Source organism: Sciurus vulgaris (genome assembly GCF_902686455.1).
Source record: "Sciurus vulgaris genome assembly, chromosome: 5".
Classification (NCBI taxonomy): Eukaryota; Metazoa; Chordata; class Mammalia; order Rodentia; family Sciuridae; genus Sciurus; species Sciurus vulgaris.
Window position 1 is genome coordinate 5,434,995 of NC_136465.1, and position 20,828 is coordinate 5,455,822.

A 20,828-nucleotide genomic window follows, 5' to 3' on the forward strand; every position below is an offset into this window, starting at 1 on the left:
CCAGTTCCCGTGCTGCTTGGCTCCTTTCTCTGCTAGACCAGCTGGTGCCACCCCTCATTCTCGTGCGTGGTACTCCTTTGCTTAGTCAGACCTCCCTGGTCAGCAGAGTGGGCTGGGTGTTTGGAGATGTCCATCTGGTTTGATTTTCCTGGCAACCTCCCTGACTACCCGAGGCAATGCAACAGATTGAGCTGTGCACCTAAATCCATTCATGAAAGCCCTACATGACCGAATCGGAGATGGGGTCCTTATAGGGCTACTTAAGGGTTAATGAGTCATTAAGGTAGCAGTAGGTTCAGCTTTGGGGGTCTGTGGCTGAGCCCAGTTCTCCTACTACAACATGATGCACATCTGTGCTTTCTGTGTTACTCATCAGAGCCAAGTAAAGATGATGCCCGTCAGTTGTGAACACATTCGGCAGAGGGCTGCCCATTCCCATTCCAAGTCTTGGGGTCTGATTCAGCCACCCGTGATAAAATGATTGTGTTTCATTAAACAGGATGCTTTGAGCCTATGGCCAAACTGATTGCTTTAGGGAGGAACCCAGGTCTTACTCATTTGATGATGGTTTTTGGAACTTTGATGCAATTTCACCAAAAAAGGCTGGTTGCTTCAGAGGGCCCAGTATTGGAGAGAACTATGCCAGCCCACTAATGCCAAGAGGGTGAGATGGCGCAGAGTGCAGTCACATTGTACTTGGATTCAGTGTTTTGAGAGAAGACTTGGCTTTTTGTTGTTTGTGTCTGGAGGAAGGTCACATGGACAACAGAGAGGCGCACACACAGGGCACTTGTCATGAGGACTTTATTTGGGGCAAGTAAAGGAAACAGAGGAGGAGGCTGGGCATTACAGTTTCCTCCTAGGTCTCTCAGCAAATTAGGAACTTGCATCCCTCTGTTCTCGGTGCTCAGTGGCAGCAGAGAATGTGGCGCTTCCCGGGGCGGAGGCAGGCCCCTTGGTGGTGTTCCCCTCTACCACAGGACCCCTTTTTGCAGCGGCAGACCGCGTTCTTCCTTAGGACTGGGGACACAGAAAGAACATCAGGCACAGAGCGCTGAGGTCAGTGGTGGTGGAAACATAATCCTGCATGCTGTATGGAGGGAGTGTGTCAGGGCGGTGTATCACAGTGTGGCAGGATCAGCTGCCACCCGTGAGAACAAACATGCAGGCGAGCCGCAAGATTTGAGAGCCAGTCTCATGAGACTCCATGTTTTTCTGCTCCTGCCCCATTATGCATGCATGGGAATATACCCTTAGGCCTGTCTCCAATTTCTAAGAGCTTTTCTAACAGGGTAAACTGTCTTCTTTAAAATGAAGCTCTCTCTCTGATGCAGAACAGATCCTCAATACGTTTCTACACCCTGTGTTGGCAAATTTCACAGACTTTTCGCAACATGGAAAAACTGCGGAGAAGGAATGTCCTGTGGCTATCTGATTATCTTCTCTCAATTTACAGGTGAGGAATATGAGGCCCAGGGATGTGATCCCCCAAAGAGGCAGAGCCAAGTGCCGGGACCGAACCTGCAGGTACCTGGTTCCCTCTCTACCTCAATACTCTGCATGTCAGCAGATCTCACCTGCTTGCTGAAGAGCCATGTCCGGGCCCGCTCCAAAGGAGATGGACATTTCCTGGTCCTCATCCCCTGTCTGGTCCTTGTCTTTGGCCTCCTCAGCATTTCCTCGGATAGGCTCAGCCTGAGCCTGGAGGGCCAGCAGGAGAAGGGCAGCGAGGAGGGCGAGGGTCCTCATGGCTGGAGTCACCTGGAGAGGAGGCAGGAGCCTGAGCGTGTGGAGTGAGGAGTCGGCTGCATTTATTGGTGTGTGAGGACAGGCTGGGAGCCAAGGCTGTGTCAGCGAAGGTGCGTTGGATGGGAGGAGGAGGCTGCCTTGGCCTCAGCTCTCCTTGACGTTGTGCTGCTTTCACAGCTTCTGTCGGCTCTGCTCTGTATGTTCAGCTTCTGTCCTGGGTGCAAGCTGGTGTCCGTGTCAAGGACCCTGCTGTCTTTCCTGTGTGCCATCTACTTGAACATTTACCTTTAACATTTAACAAACAAAAGAAACAGAACTTTATTCAATAAGCTCAGGGAACAAAGGCCTCTTGTTTTCTGATTATTGTCCTGTGCTCACTGGGGATGTAGGTTCTGAAGTCAGACCTGGAGCCCACCGGAGCAGAGTGGTAGCTCTTGACAGGGCTCAGGGGTGTTACCACCCTTCTGAAGGGGGCTTGGGGGTCATGGGGTGAGCAGGCTCCTGCTGGAGCAAGAGCAGAGCTCACAGTGACATCGCAGGCTGTAGGTAAGAGAGCTCAGAGCGATCCGAGGTAGAGAGCTGTCTAAGCTGAAGCCTGTTGATTTTTCTATCTTTTTTCAACTATGAGTGACAATTTAAAACTGTGTATACCTAAAATGCACAACATGCTGATATGTGATGGGGCTGTAACCTACACCATCTACAAAATCCTCTCAAGAGGGATTAAACACTTGAGCGTAAGACCTAGAACCATAAAACTGGCATAAGAACACATAGAACATTTGACGTTGGTCTGGGCAGTGATTTCTTGGCTGTGACACCAAAGGCATAGGCAGAGATAGCAAAAAATGGGCAGGTGACTTGGCTCTGACTGCAAGGTTTCCTCCCAGGAGGGAGGCAGACGGCAGAGCGAGGAAGCCAGTCAGGGACTGGCAGAAAAGGTTTTCACAGCGTGCATCTGCAGAGAGGGGAATGTCCAAAATGCCACGCTATAGCAAGAAGAACAAACAAAGTCGACCAATTAAAAACGTACCTGAATGTACTTGTTTCAAGATGTAAGAGTCTTTGAAGCTGCCATTAGGGTCTCTATTGGACATGTCAAGTGGAATGTGCCATCTACCTCTCTCTGTCTTGATTGTCAAAAGTCCTGACTTGTCCACACTTCCATCTGAGATGTTTATTATTATTATTATTTTTTTTTGCAGGGAGGGTACTAGGGACTGACCTCAGGGGCACTTGATCACTGAACCACATCCCTAGCCCTGTTCTGTATTTTTTATTTAGAGACAAGGTCTCCTTGGGTTGCTTAGGGCTTTGCTAAGTTGCTGAGGCTGGATTTGAACTTGTCATTCTCTTGCCTCAGCCTCCCGAGCCACTGGGATTACAGGTGTGCACCATCGTGACGGGTTGTTTACTATTTTTAATTCAAATTTTTATGTTATGTCGTCTGATATAATATTCTCACGTGAGAAGCTATCTCCTGAGTCCTCTTGCTGGGCTTGGATGCCTCTTCCAAGAATCCACCAACGTAAGCAATGTGCATGTTCTTATGTATTTTGGTCTTTCCGTCTGATGGTGCATCTGAGAGACATCTTTGTGATGGTATATAGAAAGTTGTCATAGAATCCAGTACCCACCCATGCCTTACCTGTGTACCTGTTTTTATCCATTAACTATTGATGGATTTATGCAATTTACATTCCCCTAAGTTCTAAAATTAGGATCAAAACTTCAGCAGATATCCTCATGCAGATGCTGTTCATATATGTATGACATCAACGGTCAGATCTGAAGGATAGAACATGGAAGCTGTGTTTCTACATTCAGTGGAGTGTCTTGTGCGTTTTGACAAATACTGCAGAATTTCCTTGAAATGTCCTGCCGACGGCACTGACAGTAACGTCTAAGCCGTTCAGTGGATTAGACACAGGGGAATGAAGGGAAGGGAGGGGACGGGAATAGGAAAGAAAATGGAAGAAATCAGACACGACTTTCCTATGTTCATATGTGAACAACGACCAGTTTAACTCCACATCACGTACAACCACAAGAATGGGATCCTAATTGGAATAGGTTGTACTCCATGTGTGTGTGAAATGTCAGAGTGCACTCTACGGCCATGTGTTTCTAAAAAAAACGTGTGAGCTGTCCTCCTACTCCTCACAGAGGGTTTAGAAGGCGTCATTATCTTCATCTCACTGTGATTTGACTAACACTTTCCAATGATGGTGACATGAACCCTGTTTTCACATCCTGGACGGCCATTGGTCTTTGGAGAAATGAACTTTACCCATTTTAAAGTTGGACTATGAGTTTTCTTTGTTTGTTTTGGCTGTTGAGGTGCAGGACCCTTACACCTTCTGGACGCTAACTCCTACCACATACATCTTGCATCTACTTTCTCCTATTCCTTTGGGTGCCTTTTTACTCCATCAATTGTTTCTTTTGGTCAATGGGGTAGGAAGTCTCAGTTACACAACAGGAAAGAGTTGCAGTGGTTGGCTGTACAACACGGTGCCTTTGCTTAGCATTGTGCTGGTGTGAGAAGGAGCGTTGTGTTGCGTGTTCTTACCATAATAACAGTGTTGCTACACATGGTAATGATGGCAATAAAGATAAAGAACGGTTTATCCAGATAAGAGAGAAGATAGTGTTAGTGTTATTGTCAATTGTCCTGTTTCTGCCTTGTTTCCTTCTTCTCTGTGTTCAAGGCAGTAATATGTCACCTAAAACTCTTAAAGGTCCAGCTGTGAGTGGACCACAAAGCAGTGGTCTGCCAAAGACACTGAGCCCCTTTGGAGGGCAGAGTTTGCACATACGCAGAAGGCAGCTGAGGCAGCAGCCATCTTGAGGTCACTGGGACCAACTCAGGGAGATGAAGAAGTGCCACTGGGGTCCTCAGAACCCTGCTTGAGACTTTGCACCTGCACCCCACCCTTGGTCAGCACCATTCACATTTGGATTGATTTTGAATTGGAAAAAAACCTTAGATATTTAAGTTGCACTTTGTTGCAGTTGAATATAACCTGATGTCACAGGAAAGCAGGGAGCGGAAATTCCAAACCTTCATTCTTGTGTTCCAATGAAAGAAAATCTCAAGTCAGACAGCAAAAGCCATGCAGGAGAAGATTATTATAAATGTGAGTGAGGTGAAAGTAAAGTAAAAGCAAGATGGGGCTCCAGCAGAGAGCACTCTCCAGAGAGCATCGGCTCCCTGCAGAGAACAACACAGGAGACGATGCTGTCTCCTCGTTTATTACTGTTTGATGTTTACCAGGAAAACTGGAGATCACCTTTGCCAGGGTCCAGCCCTAGCAGGAGTCGATGGGTTCCACACTGGCAAACGGGGCATGGGGAGACAGCGTCGGTGATGGATGGAGAATGAAAGACACAGACTCTAGTTCTGATGCAATCAATCCCACTTTATTCTGGGGAAGTCTGGATTTATATACACTTTTCTTCAGGCTATGATGTCAGGCTTATGATTAATAAAATCAAAGAAGTTTCCAAGGCATAGGCAGAAATTGTTTTTACCGAAAGATCGTGAGAAATCAGTAACCGTACATATTACCATTATTTTAAGAATATTTAACTAAGTCAATGAGCTAATACAATGTTTATTTCCTTAATATCTAAACTCTATGTGACCTAAGACTATTATTATTCTTGCGGTTAAAACGATAGACAAATAATCTCACATGACCATTTCTACTAGGTCCATCTGATTAATATCTAAATTGCTAAGTTACAGGAGGGCAACAGTCCCAATTGTTCCCATGGCTAAGTTTTTATACCAAATAGATTACATTGTCTTATGTAGCTCTTTTTCTCAGAACAGGACATTGTGTACCAATGTTTATTATAGGAGTGACCTATTTTTGGTAGGAATGTTGTGAAACCTTATTCTTTTACCTTACCACCACACATAAACAAAACCATCATCTGGATTAAACCACCCTGTAAGAGACAGGGGGAGGCCTATATCTACCTTCTCTCAGGGCTTGCCTGTAGGGGGGTAGCAGGGCTTGCCATTAAGAAAATAAGCTAGTCCATATCTAGTAGCTACTGTGGGAGGTGCTTTTTGCATACTCATGGTTGGAAAGAGAGACGGTTCCATGGCCAAATTTATGTACTGCATTACATGTTCATAACAAGCACCCCAGGAAGAAGACACATCACACAATGGTAAAAGATTTTTTACTACTTGTGGCTGAGAAGGAGTTATAGTCCCTAATGTTTTATTAATATTCTTGGGAAATTCCGTAGTATTCCCTTCACCCTCAGTGATTACTAGCAAGGAATAGTATGAGTAATATAATATTAGAAACATAATGCAGAAAAAGGACCAGAGCCCGGAGGCAAGCATCTGGCATCTCCCGGGACGATGAGTCCTTGCAAACATCATTCCCCCAGTGGATCCTTGTCAAGCGCTGGTTGGGTTGCCAGGCGTTCCCGCACACCTTCTGTGCTCTTTTCCACTCAGGTGTTCAACTCCTCCTTCATTTTAGGCGGTGGAGGTTTTGACCTTAGTCGGGTCCACTCTGGCACTGTGGTGGTGGCTCTCCTGTTCAGGGGGGCTTCGTCTACAAGCCATTCCCATGTTAATCTGGCACTGGGGTCAGTAGCCAGTCAGGAGTAACTTATCTCAGTGCTACTAAGGGACTCTTCCTTCCCAGGCAGGTGATTCCCATAGCTGTGATTCCCAGCTTCACCCCAGCCTCAGTGGACCCGGACAGAGTCGTCCCGTGAACCTTCTCTCTCGACGTGTCTGCCCATTAGCCCGTTTGCTCATGTTTATTTTCTGCACGTACACTACCACCCTTTGCTTTCTCAGTCCCTTTGAAAGTGGTGCGAACCTGGAGTAAGGTGAAGAGCGCCTGGACCTCGGGGCAGGGCTGGCTCCTGCCTGACACTGGGACTAGCATGTTGGAACTTCCTGGTCTTTCTGTCTGGGAAAACATTGGCCTCCAAGGGTGCTTTAGTTTGGTCTTCCTCTTGTAATGAGAGACTTGCCTATGGTTCACGTTTTTAAAAATCCTGTGTTTTCCTTTTTGAATGGTCCACGTCCTTTTTCTTTCCTTTTGTGATGTCGCTGCTCTGCGAGTTTTTAATCGGTTTGGAGGAGCCCTTTTCAGAGTGGGGAGTGGTGTGTCTGTCTTCTGGATTGCAAATAATCTGCACACTCTGTCACTTGTCTCTGACCTCTTTACACATTGTGGTTACTGCTGTGGTTGTTTTTCTATGGTGGAAACTCGAGATACATAGGCCATCCGTTATCAGTATTTTATTTCTTTTGTGATTTCCAGGGTCCCCCCAACTTAAGTTCTTACATATTTCCCCCCCTATTTCTTGCAGTAGTTTGATGATGTTTTTTGCATTTTAAAAGCTGTATTCTCCTGAACATCTGGGTGTGTGTCTGAGCTGTGGAGAGTGGCTCCAGCCTCTATGCTGTAAATGATTTTTCAGATGTGCCAAGGCTGTTTGCCACAGGATTCAATTCAAAGCTTAGTAGAATGCAAGAGTGATCTGAGAGTGTGGCAATAGCCCAAGGGAGACACGTGGCGTCAACAGAACGGTGAAGAAAGAGAAAGATCCGTCTTAGGTCAACTGACATTCTGCAAGTGTCCCAATCCTACTTGGTGGGAAAAAGCAAAAGCTTTTCCACGGAAAACTTGGGGACACGTGGACCACCACAGGAGAAAAAATGAAGGCGCTGTGCTGCTGCTGAGCATATCTGTGATCATGCTAAAACCACTAAAATCTACATTTTAAATGTGCTGATTAGGGGATTTTTTTTTTTTTTTTTTTTTTTTTTAAAACTGGGGCTTGAATTCAGGGGCCCTTAACCTCTGAGCCATAACCCCAGCCCTTTTTTGTATTTTATTTAGAGACAGGGTCTCTCTGGGTTGCTTAGGACCTCACTAAGTTGCTGAGGCTGGCTTTGATCTGGAGATACTCCTACTTTAGCCTACTGAGTTGCTGTGATTACAGGCATGCACCCAGCTGGATGTGGGTTTTATGTCAAGAAAGCAGCTTGAAATAAGAAAGAGGTTCAGAAGAGTATAGGAAGGAGAATGGGGGAGGGAAAAAGAACAAATTAAAATGCATCTGCTTATTGCAAAATAAACCCAATTATTATATGAAACTATAACACACTAATAAAATCACAAGAAGGAAGAAAAAGGAAAAGTCTTTGATATAATGAAAGCAATAGGTGTCCTGGACATGTTAACAGGAGGCCTGGAGGCCAGAGCTCGGCCTTGGAGGTTGAGAGAGTTAGACCATGAGGAATTAGACTGGCTCTCATGTCAGTATTCTCCAGAGACAAGAGGACACTCACTGACCCTTAGGCACTGATGGGAAAGCTCTGATCTGAAACGGTCAAGAGCCCTGATGAGCTAGAGGGCGCTTCTTTCTCCATATGACTTTTTGCCTTGTCTATTCTACATCCTAGGGGAGCAAATTCCTAGAGTCTGTGAAGAAGAGCTGCGTGCTTAGGTCAGTCGTCCAGGTAGTGCTGAAAGGACTCAGCAGGCCTGTGGGATCCGTTGGTGGAAGCGCTGAGGGAAGGTCACTGGGACAGCCTGGGTCTTTGAGAACCTGGGGCTTTGGAGGCTGGGTGACTGTCTGAGTCAGGTGACCCACGTGAGGGGAGTCACTGCAGGGCAGTGGCACATGCGGGACTCCAGAGGAGACTGCCCGACCCCACAGCCTGAGCCCAGGTGAGGCCACCCTCCTGCACAGGGGTAAGAGCTGCCCCCATTGCAAGTCAGGCCAGAGGACTCACTCTGTCCACGCTGGGGTCACTGCTGAGGTGCCAGGTGTGAAGGTGGCAGTAGGGGCCTGGGCCCTGTGGCCTCCCAAGAAAAGCAGGCCCTGGCCCTCAGGCTCAGTCAGATGGAGTGGACATGGGGGGAGCCCCTCTTTTCCCTCTCTGGGGTCTGGGCTCTGCTGTGGGTTACTAGTCTGTGACGTCTGGGTCCAGCCTACTGTTTTAGTGAAGATCCACCATGACTGGATTGGAAAAGCTGTCCTTCTCTCTGCCATCTGTAGTCTCTCTGACTCTCTAGACCTTTCTAGAAATTCTCACAGTGACCAGAGCAGTGAGCATAACCTGCCCTATTCTTTTTCCAACATGTGCTGTGGCTCCTCAGGTGGTAGTGCAGATCCCGGAGTGGACAGGAGGTATCTGTGTGTGAGTGTGGAAGCCTCCGAAAGTGTTTGTGGCCACATCCTGATGGTCTTTTGAGACACATGCTGAAGAAGGGGCCCAGGATGCCTGGGTGACTGGGGGAGGAACAAAGGTTAGTGAGGTAGAAGAGTCATATTCTGCCTCATCAAGATGTTAAACTGGCCCCTCAGAGAACCAAATTTAGGTGTCACCCTACAGGACCTCATGGAAGGCAGTCTGGCTGAGGACAGGTGCAAAGCCAGCCTGGTGTGGATGGGCGTGGGCAGCATGGCACGGAGAGTAATGGGGGAGCTGTGGCTCCCGGGCCAGACAGGGAGGTCTACAGAAGACCATTGCTGTCTTCCTCGCCTCAGACCCTTTTCCTGCCTGCCCCCAATGGGCATGAAGTTGTGGGCCCCAGAGCCCAGCAGTCTGCAGCCTGGAGGGGCTATTTGTGGCCTGGACAACAAATGGCTGTGTGTCTCCACTGTTGCTTGCAACCCCTCAGGGCCCTGTGTTACAGGCAGGGCTGGATCTCAGTAGACTGTATGCAACTAAGAGAGTGTGAGCTCAGAGTGCAGGTGAGGAGGTGTCCATGCGTGCTGGGGGTGAAGCCCACTGAGTACGGCCAGAGCCCAGGTGTTTCTGGGCAGGCTTTCAGAGGTGGTAACGTGCATGTGATATCTGGGCTTCCTCTGCTTTCTGTTGTACTCCTGACCTCTTTGGAAGCAACCCTTCCCCTTTCATGTTGTTTTGCTGGAGCCGATGCAACCCACTGGCCTCAGGGACCACTGTTCACCTGGACCCACTCGATCAATCTCCAGGACACTGTTAGTGACATGGTGGCCTTCCAGACAGGTAAGCAGGCTGTGACCTAGAACATCTGTGATGTGGGCAAGGGGTTTGCAGTGCCTCTGGTCGGAATGGAGGAGGAGCTGAGAGGCAGGGAGGAGGCCAGAGGGGTCAGCACCATGTGTCACTTCTCATGAGGTGGCATGTGGTGCTGTGTTCCTGCGTGAAGCCCCAGTGCTGGAGCCAGGCTTTGGTTTAGAAGAATTTCCTTCAGATTCTGGTTCTTGAATGGCGGAGTTCAGCCTGAGACACGGGACAACCATGGAGAGGCACAGACACAGAGAAGACGCTCTGAGGAATTTATTTGAGATAAGACAGAAAGTCGAGGACATTGGATGGTGCTGACGGATCCCTGTAGGTCTCAACGGAAATGGAAATCTTGATCTGTTTCACTTCACCATCTTCGGCGGCAGCACAGTGTGTAGACTTTACTTTTCCAAAAGCAGGACCCAGAGTTGCGGTGTGGGGAAGTACAGCTTCTCCTCGTACAATGACATTTTAAGTTCTTCAGTTGACCTGGGGACACAGAGAGGAACATGCGTGTTTCTCAGAGCCCAGCACCTGAATGAAGCGTCCTGGAGGAGGTCCATGCTGGGGTGAGGGTCTGCCCTGTGGGGACCACTGCACCAGCATGGGAGGCAGCCCTGTGCATAGCAATGGGGATGCACAGCAGTGTGGGTCCTTCGGGGGCTTGGAGATGTTGTCACCTGTCTAGGCTTCTGTGTGCTCTGACCCACCACAGGCATAATTGATCATAGTCTTAGACCTGACTGCTGTTTCTAAAACTCCTCTAGTAAAGCACAGTGTCTTTCTAACCAAGTCTTCCAGGTTGATCCAGAATGAAATAGTCTGCAAGTTGGTCCATATTTTAAGCCTAGTAACTTTGAGACATTCTGGTGGAATCCAAAGTCTTTGGAGAGAGAGATTCTTACATTCATTTCATCCATCTTAATTTGGCTGATGGAGTCAAGGACAAGAGAGATAGGAGACAGTCCTATCAGTGTTGTAGACCCCTGAGGACCCGACTGCCCAGCCTGCCTGCAGTCCTTCCTCTCTGCCCTCTGTGCTGGGGATTCTCACCCGCTTTCTGAAGAGCAGAGGCTGGAGGCCCTGCAAAGGAGATGTCCACTTCCTGGTCCTCTTCCCCTGGCTGCTCCTGGTCTGGGGCCTCCTCATTTTTTTCTTCAGGAGACTGAGCCTGGGCCTGGAGGGCCAGCAGGAGAAGGGCAGCGAGGAGGGCGAGGGTCTTCATGGCTGGAGTCACCTGGAGAGGAGGCAGGAGGCTGAGTGTGTGGAGTGAGAAGTCGCTGCATTTATAGGAGTGTGAGGACAGGCTGGGAGCCTGAGGCTGCAGGTGACATTGGTGGGGAGGCAGGCGTGCTCTGGAGGTCCCTTTGAAGTCCTTCTGTTCTGGTGGCTTCCCGCAGAGGGTTGTTTGCTCTCTGTGGTGTCCGAGCCTGGTAGAAGGCAGGGGTGGGGATGAGGACACTGCCACGTTTTCCTGCTGAACATCTGATGTGGTGTTTACCTTCTAGGACTCAGAAGATTGTTTTGTAAATGCATTTGAGTCTTTATTCTACAATGCGCTATCTATGAAAACATTTTCTCTTTAGAATTTTCATTTTTTTTTTTTTATCTCAGATAAAATGAACACAAAATACATTTGCAAGCTTACTTATAGAGACCTGGTAAGCAATGAAAAGAAATCAAAGTAATCAGGTATATCAACGGACAAATAAGGTTGGTTCTCAGTTTTCTTTTTAAATGTAAATGTGACCAAATTGACTAAATAAGAAAGGAAAACAAATATTATACTTCTCCAAGAAGGCCTTTGGAGTGAACCAAATGCTTCAAGTTCCCAGTGGGTGGCTTGGCAAGGACATATTTAGCATTTTATAGGTAAAATGTAACCTGACTCAAATCAGTATGGCTATACCAAGCTTCACTTACAGATTTTTACACATTCTTTATTGATGCATTTTAATTGTGCATATTGATGGGATTGGTTGTTGCATAGTCATACATGCACATAGTATGGCAATATGATTTGGTCAATATCACTCCCCAGCATTCCCCTCTGCCTCCCTACCTCCTACCTCTTGGTGCCTTTTCTTTCCTGATCTCTCTTTGATTGTTGTCTGTGTGTTCTTTTCTCCTCTCTAGCTTCTGCATATGAGGGAAAACACATGGTCCTTCAGCTTCCAAGCTTGACTCACTTACTTTGCTTAAAATGATGGTCTCTAGTTCCATCCATTTTCCTGCAAGTATCCAAATTTTGTTTTTCTGTACAGATGAATGAAAACTCCATTATGTGTAGATACCACATTTTCTTCATCCAGTCATTCATTGATGGACACCTGGTCTGGTTTGGGTATTGTGAATTGTGCTGCTATAAACGTGGGTATGCATGTGTCGCCGTAGTAGGATGACTTTAATTCAGCAGGGTAAATACCGAGAAGTGGTATCACTGGGTGATATGGCGCTTCCATGCCTCGTCTTTTGAGGAGCCTGCATTCTGATTTCCTTAGTGGTTGTCCTGATTCACTGTCCCACCAACAGGGTACAAGTGCCCTTTTCTCCACATCCTCTCCAGCATTTATTATTTGTATTCTTGATGACTGCCTTTCTCACTGGTGCGAGACGAAATCTGAGCTTAATTTTGATTTGAATTCCCTAATTGCTAATGATGCTGAACATTTTTTCATGCATTTGTTGGCCATTTGTATTCCTTTATTTGAGAAGTGTCTGTGTTGTTCATTTGCCCATTTATGAATTGGGTTATTTGGTTTTTTGATGAATATTTTGAGCTCTTTATTGTTTATTGATAATAATCCTCTGTCGGAAGAGTAAAGATTTTCTAGCATTCTCTGTGCTCCCTTTTCATATTCTTAAATGTTCCCTTTGCTGTGTAGAAGCTCTTAAAATTCGATGCCACCCCATTTATTAACTCTTGGCATTATTTCCTGAGCCTCAGGAGTCCTATTGATGAGGCATCATTTTAAGAAAAGGCACCAAGAGGTAGGAGGTAGGGAGGCAGAGGGGAATGCTGGGGAGTGATATTGACCAAATCATATTGCCATACTGTGTGCATGTATGACTATGCAACAACCAACTGTGTGCATGTATGACTATGCAACAACCAACTATTGCCTGTACCTACATACTGAAGTGTTGACCCTACATTTTCTTCTAAGAGTTGCATAGTTTCTGGTCTAATTCTGATTAGATTTATTTATTGAGTTGATTTTTGTGCAGGGTGAGAGTTAAGGGTCTAGGTTCACTCCTCTACATGTGGATAACCAGTTGTCCCAGCACCATTTGTTAAAGAGGCTGTGTTTCTCCAGTGTATGCTGTTGGCACCTCTGTCCAGGATCAGATGACTGTAGATGTCTGGGTTTGTCTCTGGGTCTTCTATTGTATACCATGGGTCTGTGTGTCTATGCCAGTACCAGCAGTTTTTGTTACTATAACTGTATAATAATTTGAAGTCAGGTTGGGAGGCTTCCAATATTGCTTTTATTGACTTACAATTGCTTTGGATCTTCTGGATCTTTTATTTTTCCAAATGAATTTTAAGGCTATTTTTTATAGTTCCCTGAAGAAAATCATTGATATTTTGACAGGGATTGTATTGAATCTGTATATTGCTCTTGGTAGTATGACCATTTTGATGTTATTAGTTCAGTCTTTCCATCTTCTGAGGTATTATTCAATTTCTCTCTTCACTGCTCTATAGTTTTCATTGTAGAGGTCTTTCACATCCTTGGTTAGATTTATTCCTAGGTATTTTTTTGAGACCATTGTGAATGGAATTGCTTTCCTGATTCCTTTCTCAGCAGATCCATTGTAGCTATATGGGAAAGCTATTGATTTTTCTGTGCTGATGTTGTAACCTGCTACTTTGCCAAATTCATTAATTGGCTCTAGCAGTCTTTTCTGTGAATTTTTTGGATCTTCTAAGTATAGGATCATATCATCTGCAAACAGTGATCATTTGACTTCTTCCTCTTCCATTTTATCCCTTTTATTTTCTTCTCTTGCCTAAATGCTCTGGCTAGAATTTCTAGCATTATACTCAACAGGAGTGGGGAAAGTGGACATAGTTGTCCCAGATTTTAAAGGAAATGATTCCAGTTTTTCCCCATTTACTATGAGGTTGGCTTTGGGTTTCTCGAATGCATCCTTTATGATATTGAGGTAGGTTCCTTCTATCTCTAGTTTCTTCAGATTCTTTTAATCATGAAAGGAGGCTTAATTTTTGAAGGTCTTCTCTGCATCTATTGAGATGACTCAGTGGTCAGTGTCTTAATTCTGTTAATGTGATGACTTACTTTTGTTGATTTGGGTATATGAAACCATTCTTGCATCTCTGTAAGAAAACCAACTTGGTCATGGTGTACAATCTTCTTAATATGCTGTCGAACAAGATTTGCTAATATTTTATTAAGTATTTTTGCATCCAAGATTATCAGGATTATTGGTCTTTAGATTTCTTTCCTTGATGTGTCCTTATCTGGTTTTGGTATGGGTGTGATACTGCCTTTATAGAATGAATTTGGAAGTGTTCCATCACTTTCCACTTAATGGAATTATTTGAGGACTATTAGCATTACATCTTTAAAGGTTTGGTAGAATTCAGCTGAGAATTTAAAGAAAATAAGTTGATTCTTTGATGTAATACAAGAAGGGATAAAACCAACTACTTACTTCGTCTAGAATGGTGGAAGAGGGTAACTGTTTATAATGTCATTTATTTATATTGAGTCCTCTTAGAACAGCAGAAAAGCATTTGATTAATAGTCTTTTGACATGATTGGGGCAATAAACATTTTAATTTTTGTCCCCCCCATCACCGCACAAACAAACCAAGAAACAGAAGCAATCTTACCCTGTCTTTCACCTCCTGCCCTGTCACACCACACCCTGGGTATCATACATATGGCTTCAACCAAGTGGAACCCCAAACAGCAAAAGTGCCCATCATTGCTCAGTTTTGCCTACTTATATTTCAAAGAGAGTATCCTGAGCAATCCCTCCTCCTTATACTGTGAAATAGTTTGAAAAGAATCAGTGTCAATTTTAAATAATCTGTAGAATTCAGTAGTGAGGCCTGGAGGACCTGGGGCTCTGTGTCCATGGTGGTGTTTCGTTAGGGGTTCCATTCCTCTCTTTCAGTGCCTCTTCTGAGTTCTATTTCTTCATGGCTCAATCTTGATAGGCTGTTTCTATCTTAGAATTTTTCTGATTCTTATAGGGCTTCAAAACTTTTGGCCTATAGCCGTGTATAGCAATTTGATATGGTCATTTGCGTTTCTGCAATATCAGTTCTACTTCTTTGTCATTTCTGATTCATTTATTTGAGTTTTTCTCTTTTCTTCTTAGTTATGCTGGCTAAAAGTTTGTCTATTTTCTTTATGATTTAAATATCCAGCTCTTTGTTTTCTGACCCGTGTGTCTATTAAGCCGGTATGTCCTTTATTCCTGTTCCGAGTCCCATGATCCCTCCTTCCCCTGCTTTGGTCTTCCCTGGTGTTGGCATGAGATGAGGCGGTGCGCTTCTGTGGCCTGCTTGGCACTCCTCCTTTTCTGAAGCAGACTTCAGTGCTGTGTGTGTCCCAGAGAGGATCCAGTGCTGAGGCCCTGAGTTTTGTAATGTCCATTTCCACCTCCCTCTGCCTCAGGAAGTTTTGAGGTTTTCTTTTGAATCTATTTGTCCTGATGGTTTCCATTGGAGAGCCCGCTGTCTAAGTTCCACACATATGTGTAGTTTCCCCTTGATCTTCAGTTGAAATCTACTTTTATTTCATGTCGTCAGAAGAGTTCTGGAAAGATGGAAGAGTCACATCCCGCTTCATCGAGATGTTAGACGGGCCCTTCAGAGAACCAAATTTGGTGTCACCCTACAGGACCTCATGGAAGGCAGTCTGGCTCAGGACAGGTGCAAAGCCAGCATGGTGTGGATGGGGGTGGGCAGCATGGTACAGAGAGCAATGGGGGAGCTGGTAGTTGCAGGCTGCTAGGCTCTACAGCCAGCATGGTGCATGTCGGGGGGAGCAGGGAAATAGGCCAGAGGAGAAGACAGCAGTGGCCCACTGTGTGACCAGCAGTGTCTGCCCTGGCAGCCACCACTCCCCTGATGCTCCATGGGCAGGGCTGCCCACCAGCATCACACCAGGCTGGCTTTGCAGCACTCCTGAGATTCACTGCCTTCCCGCAGGTGAGTTTGGGGTTTGCCCAATGTTAGTTGTCCCAAGGGTGCACCTCACATCGGGTGGGAAAATACACTTCTCACTTCCGACCTCGGTTTCCTTCCCCACATACCCAAAGTGTCTTGGATGCTTGTCCAGCAAGTGCCCCACATGTCCCTCAGGTGATGTCCCAATCTCTGTGAGACTTCGAGAATGAGCCCTGGGTGGCTCATGTCCACTCTGGAGTCCTGTAAGTACCACTGCCCAGCAGTGACTGTCTTAAGCTGATCTTGTGAGTCATTGATCGGGTTGGAACTCACAGTGCCAGAAGTTCACATTGAGCTTCTGGGGACCTTCCAGATACATCTCCATTTACTGGATTCCCAGGAATGGAACCTGCAGGCCTGCTAGTTCTACTAGTGCCATTTAATGAACTGAAGGAAGTACACAGCCCCCTTCCCACAATCATGTTCCCTCTTGGCCTCCATAAGAAAAGCAAGGAAAACAAGCAGTAAGAAGAAAGATTTGTACCTGGGCTACGCATGGCTCTTGAAAATCTCTCCAAGATCCATGCTCCAGTCAGATCCTGGAGGTCACACGTGTTCCTTCTCCCTGACAATGCTAATTTTCAATCAGGGAATTCTGTGACTATGCTTGTTACTGTTCCCCCACCAGCACTGCAAAGCCAGGTACAGAGAAAGCTCTCAGAACCACAGGCATCATTATGGGGGATAAAAGATCATTCCCCCCAGGAAACTGACTTGGTTCGGGCCTTCCATTCCCTTGGCTCACAGAGGCACAGACACCCACCCTGCCTCTGGCCAAGCAGCACCCAGGCTGCTGCCCCGTTGACCTGGCTCCATTTTCTCAACCTTGAAGGACAAGCTCGGCCTTTCTCTCTTGCCATAATATTTCCTGTACTCCTTGGGCCATCTCCTGACACATGCTTCTGAACAAGGATGTGCCACAACCAATAAATCTAGAATCTTCTAGAAAATATTCTTGCATGGTTCTGCACTAGGTGACTGCACTGCCCAAAGTCATTCCCTCACTGGTGGGTGGAGGTCAGAGGCAAGGAGTCCAGAGCTGTTCATGACTCAGGCTACACCTACACCTTCAGGGATCAACATGCCCAGGAGTCAAACAAGAGCATGCATGTTTTGCTGACCTCTTTCAAGCTGCAGGAACCCACATGCTTAGGGAGGGCATGCCGCTACCCAAAGTGTCACATCTGATCAACCACAGCCTGTGACCCTGTCATCCTGAAGGGATTGGAGGGTGGGAACTTCTGTTGGGGAGCTCAGAGACCCGTGGAGCTCATACACCTTCAGGACCTCTTGAGTTCAAGCCTCCTCCATGGAGTCAACTTTCTTTCCTTGTGTCAGCTGCCTGGGAATTAGGGGTGCAATGTGGGCACTTGGCCTTGAGCAACCAGAATTGATGCCAGCAGCACTGGGCACTGTCCTCTCCCCTCTACAGACCTGGAAAAAACAGCCTGGAGTTTTTAGGTCACCAGTGCCCCCTGCTGCCCATGAGGTGCTACTGCAGGGCCATCTGCCCATTTCCTGGAGGGGCAGCTCCCACCTGCCTTGGCATTCAGTGTGGGCTTGGCTCAATCTGAGGGCTCTGGATGTGGCCTGTGGACACACTGAAGCTAGGCAGGAGAAGAACAGGAGACAGGCCTAGGTCCCTGGATTTGCAGTAACAGCCATGTTTCAGATTTCCTTTTTTGAAAATTAGCTTCCTCCCAGAGGACACTGATGTCCTTCTAAGAACTGAGCAGAGAGCACTGTTTTCACAGATTACCTAGATATTCAATAGTGCACACTACAAGAAAACAGAGGCTCAAAGATAGAAAGTTTGAACGTTGTTTAGGAAATAATGTGTTAGAGATGTGCCTGCTTCTCTGCTGAGGGGAGGCGAGCACAGGCAGAGAGGAGAGCGCCCTGGAAATGTGCCCTGTGTGCAGCAGCTGTGGAGCAGAGAAGGAGGCTGTTCTGATGGGCCTGGAGTGCCTGGGAAGCTGCTGAGTGGAATTCGGGAGTCTCGCTTGACCCGTGGGAGTGCCGTCAGGGAGATTTGGTGTCAGAGTTTGGGAACACATAAAGAAAGTTGCCAGCTAACCCACAAGTTGCCTGCTGTGACCCCAGAGGGTGCCTAGCCCATGTGCCTGGGACAGGTGCAGAGGGGATTGTGCCTGGTCACCCAGGTCAGCTCTCGAGGAGATGAGGTCCATTAGCTGCCGGCACCCCACAGCAGCTGCTGAGCGGGTGCCTATCATGGCAGACAGAAGCACCTTCACTCCAGGGTTCACCTGGGTAGTTCCTACCCGAAGCAGTGACAGCGTCACTGTGGAAATGGAGACTGCACGGTTACAGTGGGATTTAGAGTAGGCCCTAGGACCCGGATGGTGAGCAGGTCTCCAGCAGCCAGGGGCCTGGATCCGATCTCTAACACTCTCATCAGAGTTCCAAAGCCCAGGGATGAAACCCCAACTACTGCACCTACAATGGAGACTCTGCTGCCCCAAGTGGGAGGCTTGCCTGCGGTCACCTGTGCATCCCCCAGGCTGGGGAGGGAAGCTGAGAGCTACGGTCTTGAGTCCCAGCCACTGTGACGGGCAGCTAGGTGGGAGCAGAAGACATGGGCTTCACAAACCCGGCTCTCCACTCAGGGCCGAGAGCACCAAGGATGGAAAACATCCCTGCCAAGAGTTCAACCACTGAGTGGAAACAAACCTTTTATTTCTGTGTTCAGTATTTCTCCCCTAATTTTTTACTTTTAAAAGATTTGATTTTTAAAATATTTTTCAAATTTCATTTCATCCTTCTCTTTTGTTTTTTTCCCATTTTACGTTTTTTGTGTTGGTGTGTGTGTGCGTATGTGTATTGTGTTGGTGTCTGTGTGCATGTGTGTGTGTGTTTTGCTGTGTTTATTGGTGTATGTGTGTGTGTTGTGTGTGTGTGTGTATGTTTGTGTTTGGGTGTGCTTATTGGTGTATGTGTATGTGTGGTGTGTGTGTTGTGTGTATTGGTGTATGTGTGTGTGTGTGTGCTGGTGTGTGTGTTTCTTGTCCTGGGGATAGGTTCAAAAATATATTCATATGCTGCTGCATATGCTTCTTCTCCACTGTTTATTATTTAGCCTTGGTTTGACTGAGGTGAGTTAATACCATGAGAGTGTTTGAGTTGTTTTGATCTTGCCTTTGTTTGTGGTCATTTCCTGTTTTTTTTTTTTTTCCTTTTATTTCCCCTTCTCGGGTCTATTCCTCCACTAACAGCTGTAAGTTACTCTTCCTGCTTCCTCTTTCTCATTATTTGATTATTTAAAAAAATTTTTACTCATATTTTTGTAGAGTTATCATATGCCGCATATCTCCTGCCTCTCCTCTGTTCACTTTTATTTTCTTGGTATCCAGGATTGAATACAGTGGTGCTTAAGCAGTGAGCCCCGGTCCCAGCCCATTTTATATTTATTAGGGACAAGGTTTCACTGAGTTGCTCTAGTCCCTCACTAATTTGCTGAGCCTGGCTTTGAACTTGCAATCCTCCTGCCTCATCCTCCTGAGCTGCTGGGATTATGCGTGTGCACCTGGCCTCCTCTGTTTAGTTTGTGAATATTTCAAGCTTTCTTTTGCCTTCCTATCCTACTATATTTTCGCTGTTAGAATCATAGAGTTTATGTATTTCCTATACCTATCTTTTTTTTTTTTTTCCTGGCTATAAGTTTATTCACAACAAAATAATCCTGTCCAACCTCACTAGGTGGCTGACCACATCCATGACCAAATCCTCCTCTAAACTGGAATTCGGTTGCTGACCCATCCCCAGCCTTGGCTTTCTTGTCAGCACCAGGGGGCACAGCACTCCGTGGGTAGGTATCTCTGTCAGCTTCCCCTCTTGTGAGCCTTGCAGGTCGCTCTCCCTCCAGACCTTTGGGCCGAGGCCTGCCCATTTCTGGTCGGCTACGGTGTAGAGTGGCAGGCACCATGTCAGGTGGCAGGTGGAGGTAATCACGGACATACTGGATGCCCTCGTTGGTCAGGTACCAGTAGAAATGTCTCCATGCAAACTGTCCCTTCACATAGCCTCGAGACCTGAGAGACTGCATGGCCTTCATGAAATGAAGGTTGGGTATATTCTTATCTGCCAGCTCGGGGGGCTTGGGCATGTGGACATCCTTCTTGGCTACCATTACTCCCTCCTTAAAAAGGAGGTCATAAATGACAATCCAATTCTTTTCTGGCATTAGCATTGCGGAAGCTTTAGGGTCCGAGGCCGAGGCTGGAAAGCCCTATACCAATCTTGCTGTGATTATTAATACAACGGACAGCATGGTGGACACCTGCTGTTTAGTGCCTGATCTAGTGCACACTTGTGCACTGCTGGTGCTGATGTTAAATGCTGACCCCATCATTCCTGTACAGGTGGTCACTGGTGTTATGGATGTCAGAGTAACACTGGACATTTACATAGGCTGTACATCTGTTGCTAACATTAGTGCTATTCCCGGCTCCCTTCTTACTCTAAGAAGGACTGAAAAGATGGTGACACTTCAAGTTCACAGAGAAGAGATCTTGCTGCCTAGCAAAACTCCCAACTTGGCCATTTACCTCAAACCTCATTCTAACCACAACTAGTCCCATTTGAGACTCGATGATACTTCAACACAGAGAACCAACGAGACAACAACCCCAAAGCAGCAATCAGACCCTAAGTAGGAACACCCACTGGGGGACCTCAGGTCACTCCTGGGCATCTACACAATCATATAAAACAAAGTCCTAAAACAAAGACGGTAACCACACACAAAAGGACACACATATAAAGGAGGAAGGGGTAAAGATTTCCTCCCAATCTGTAGGCTCT

General features: G+C 46.6%; 2 protein-coding genes across 2 annotated transcripts in view; both read right to left on the minus strand.

Moving 5' to 3' along the window:
* Positions 1 to 3,292, minus strand: part of DEFB1 (defensin beta 1) — a gene marked incomplete at its 5' end in the record, with an annotated part of 46,530 nt that extends 43,238 nt beyond the window's left edge. Inside the window, 2 exons of the mRNA XM_079141815.1 lie at positions 1,578 to 1,761; positions 3,215 to 3,292. Of these exons, the coding sequence (XP_078997941.1) occupies positions 1,578 to 1,761; positions 3,215 to 3,292 (262 nt within the window). The remainder of the gene's footprint in view (positions 1 to 1,577; positions 1,762 to 3,214) is intronic.
* Positions 3,293 to 8,095: 4,803 nt separating this feature from the next.
* On the minus strand, positions 8,096 to 20,245 carry LOC306662310 (small ribosomal subunit protein eS10-like; the record flags this gene model as incomplete). Its single annotated transcript, XM_079141816.1, has 3 exons — positions 19,717 to 20,245; positions 10,853 to 11,036; positions 8,096 to 8,121 (listed from the first exon to the last, which is right to left on the minus strand). The coding sequence occupies exons 1-3, from the start codon at positions 20,212 to 20,214 to the stop codon at positions 8,096 to 8,098; spliced, it is 708 nt and encodes a 235-aa protein (XP_078997942.1). The 5' UTR covers positions 20,215 to 20,245.
* Between the last annotated feature and the right edge of the window lie 583 nt (positions 20,246 to 20,828).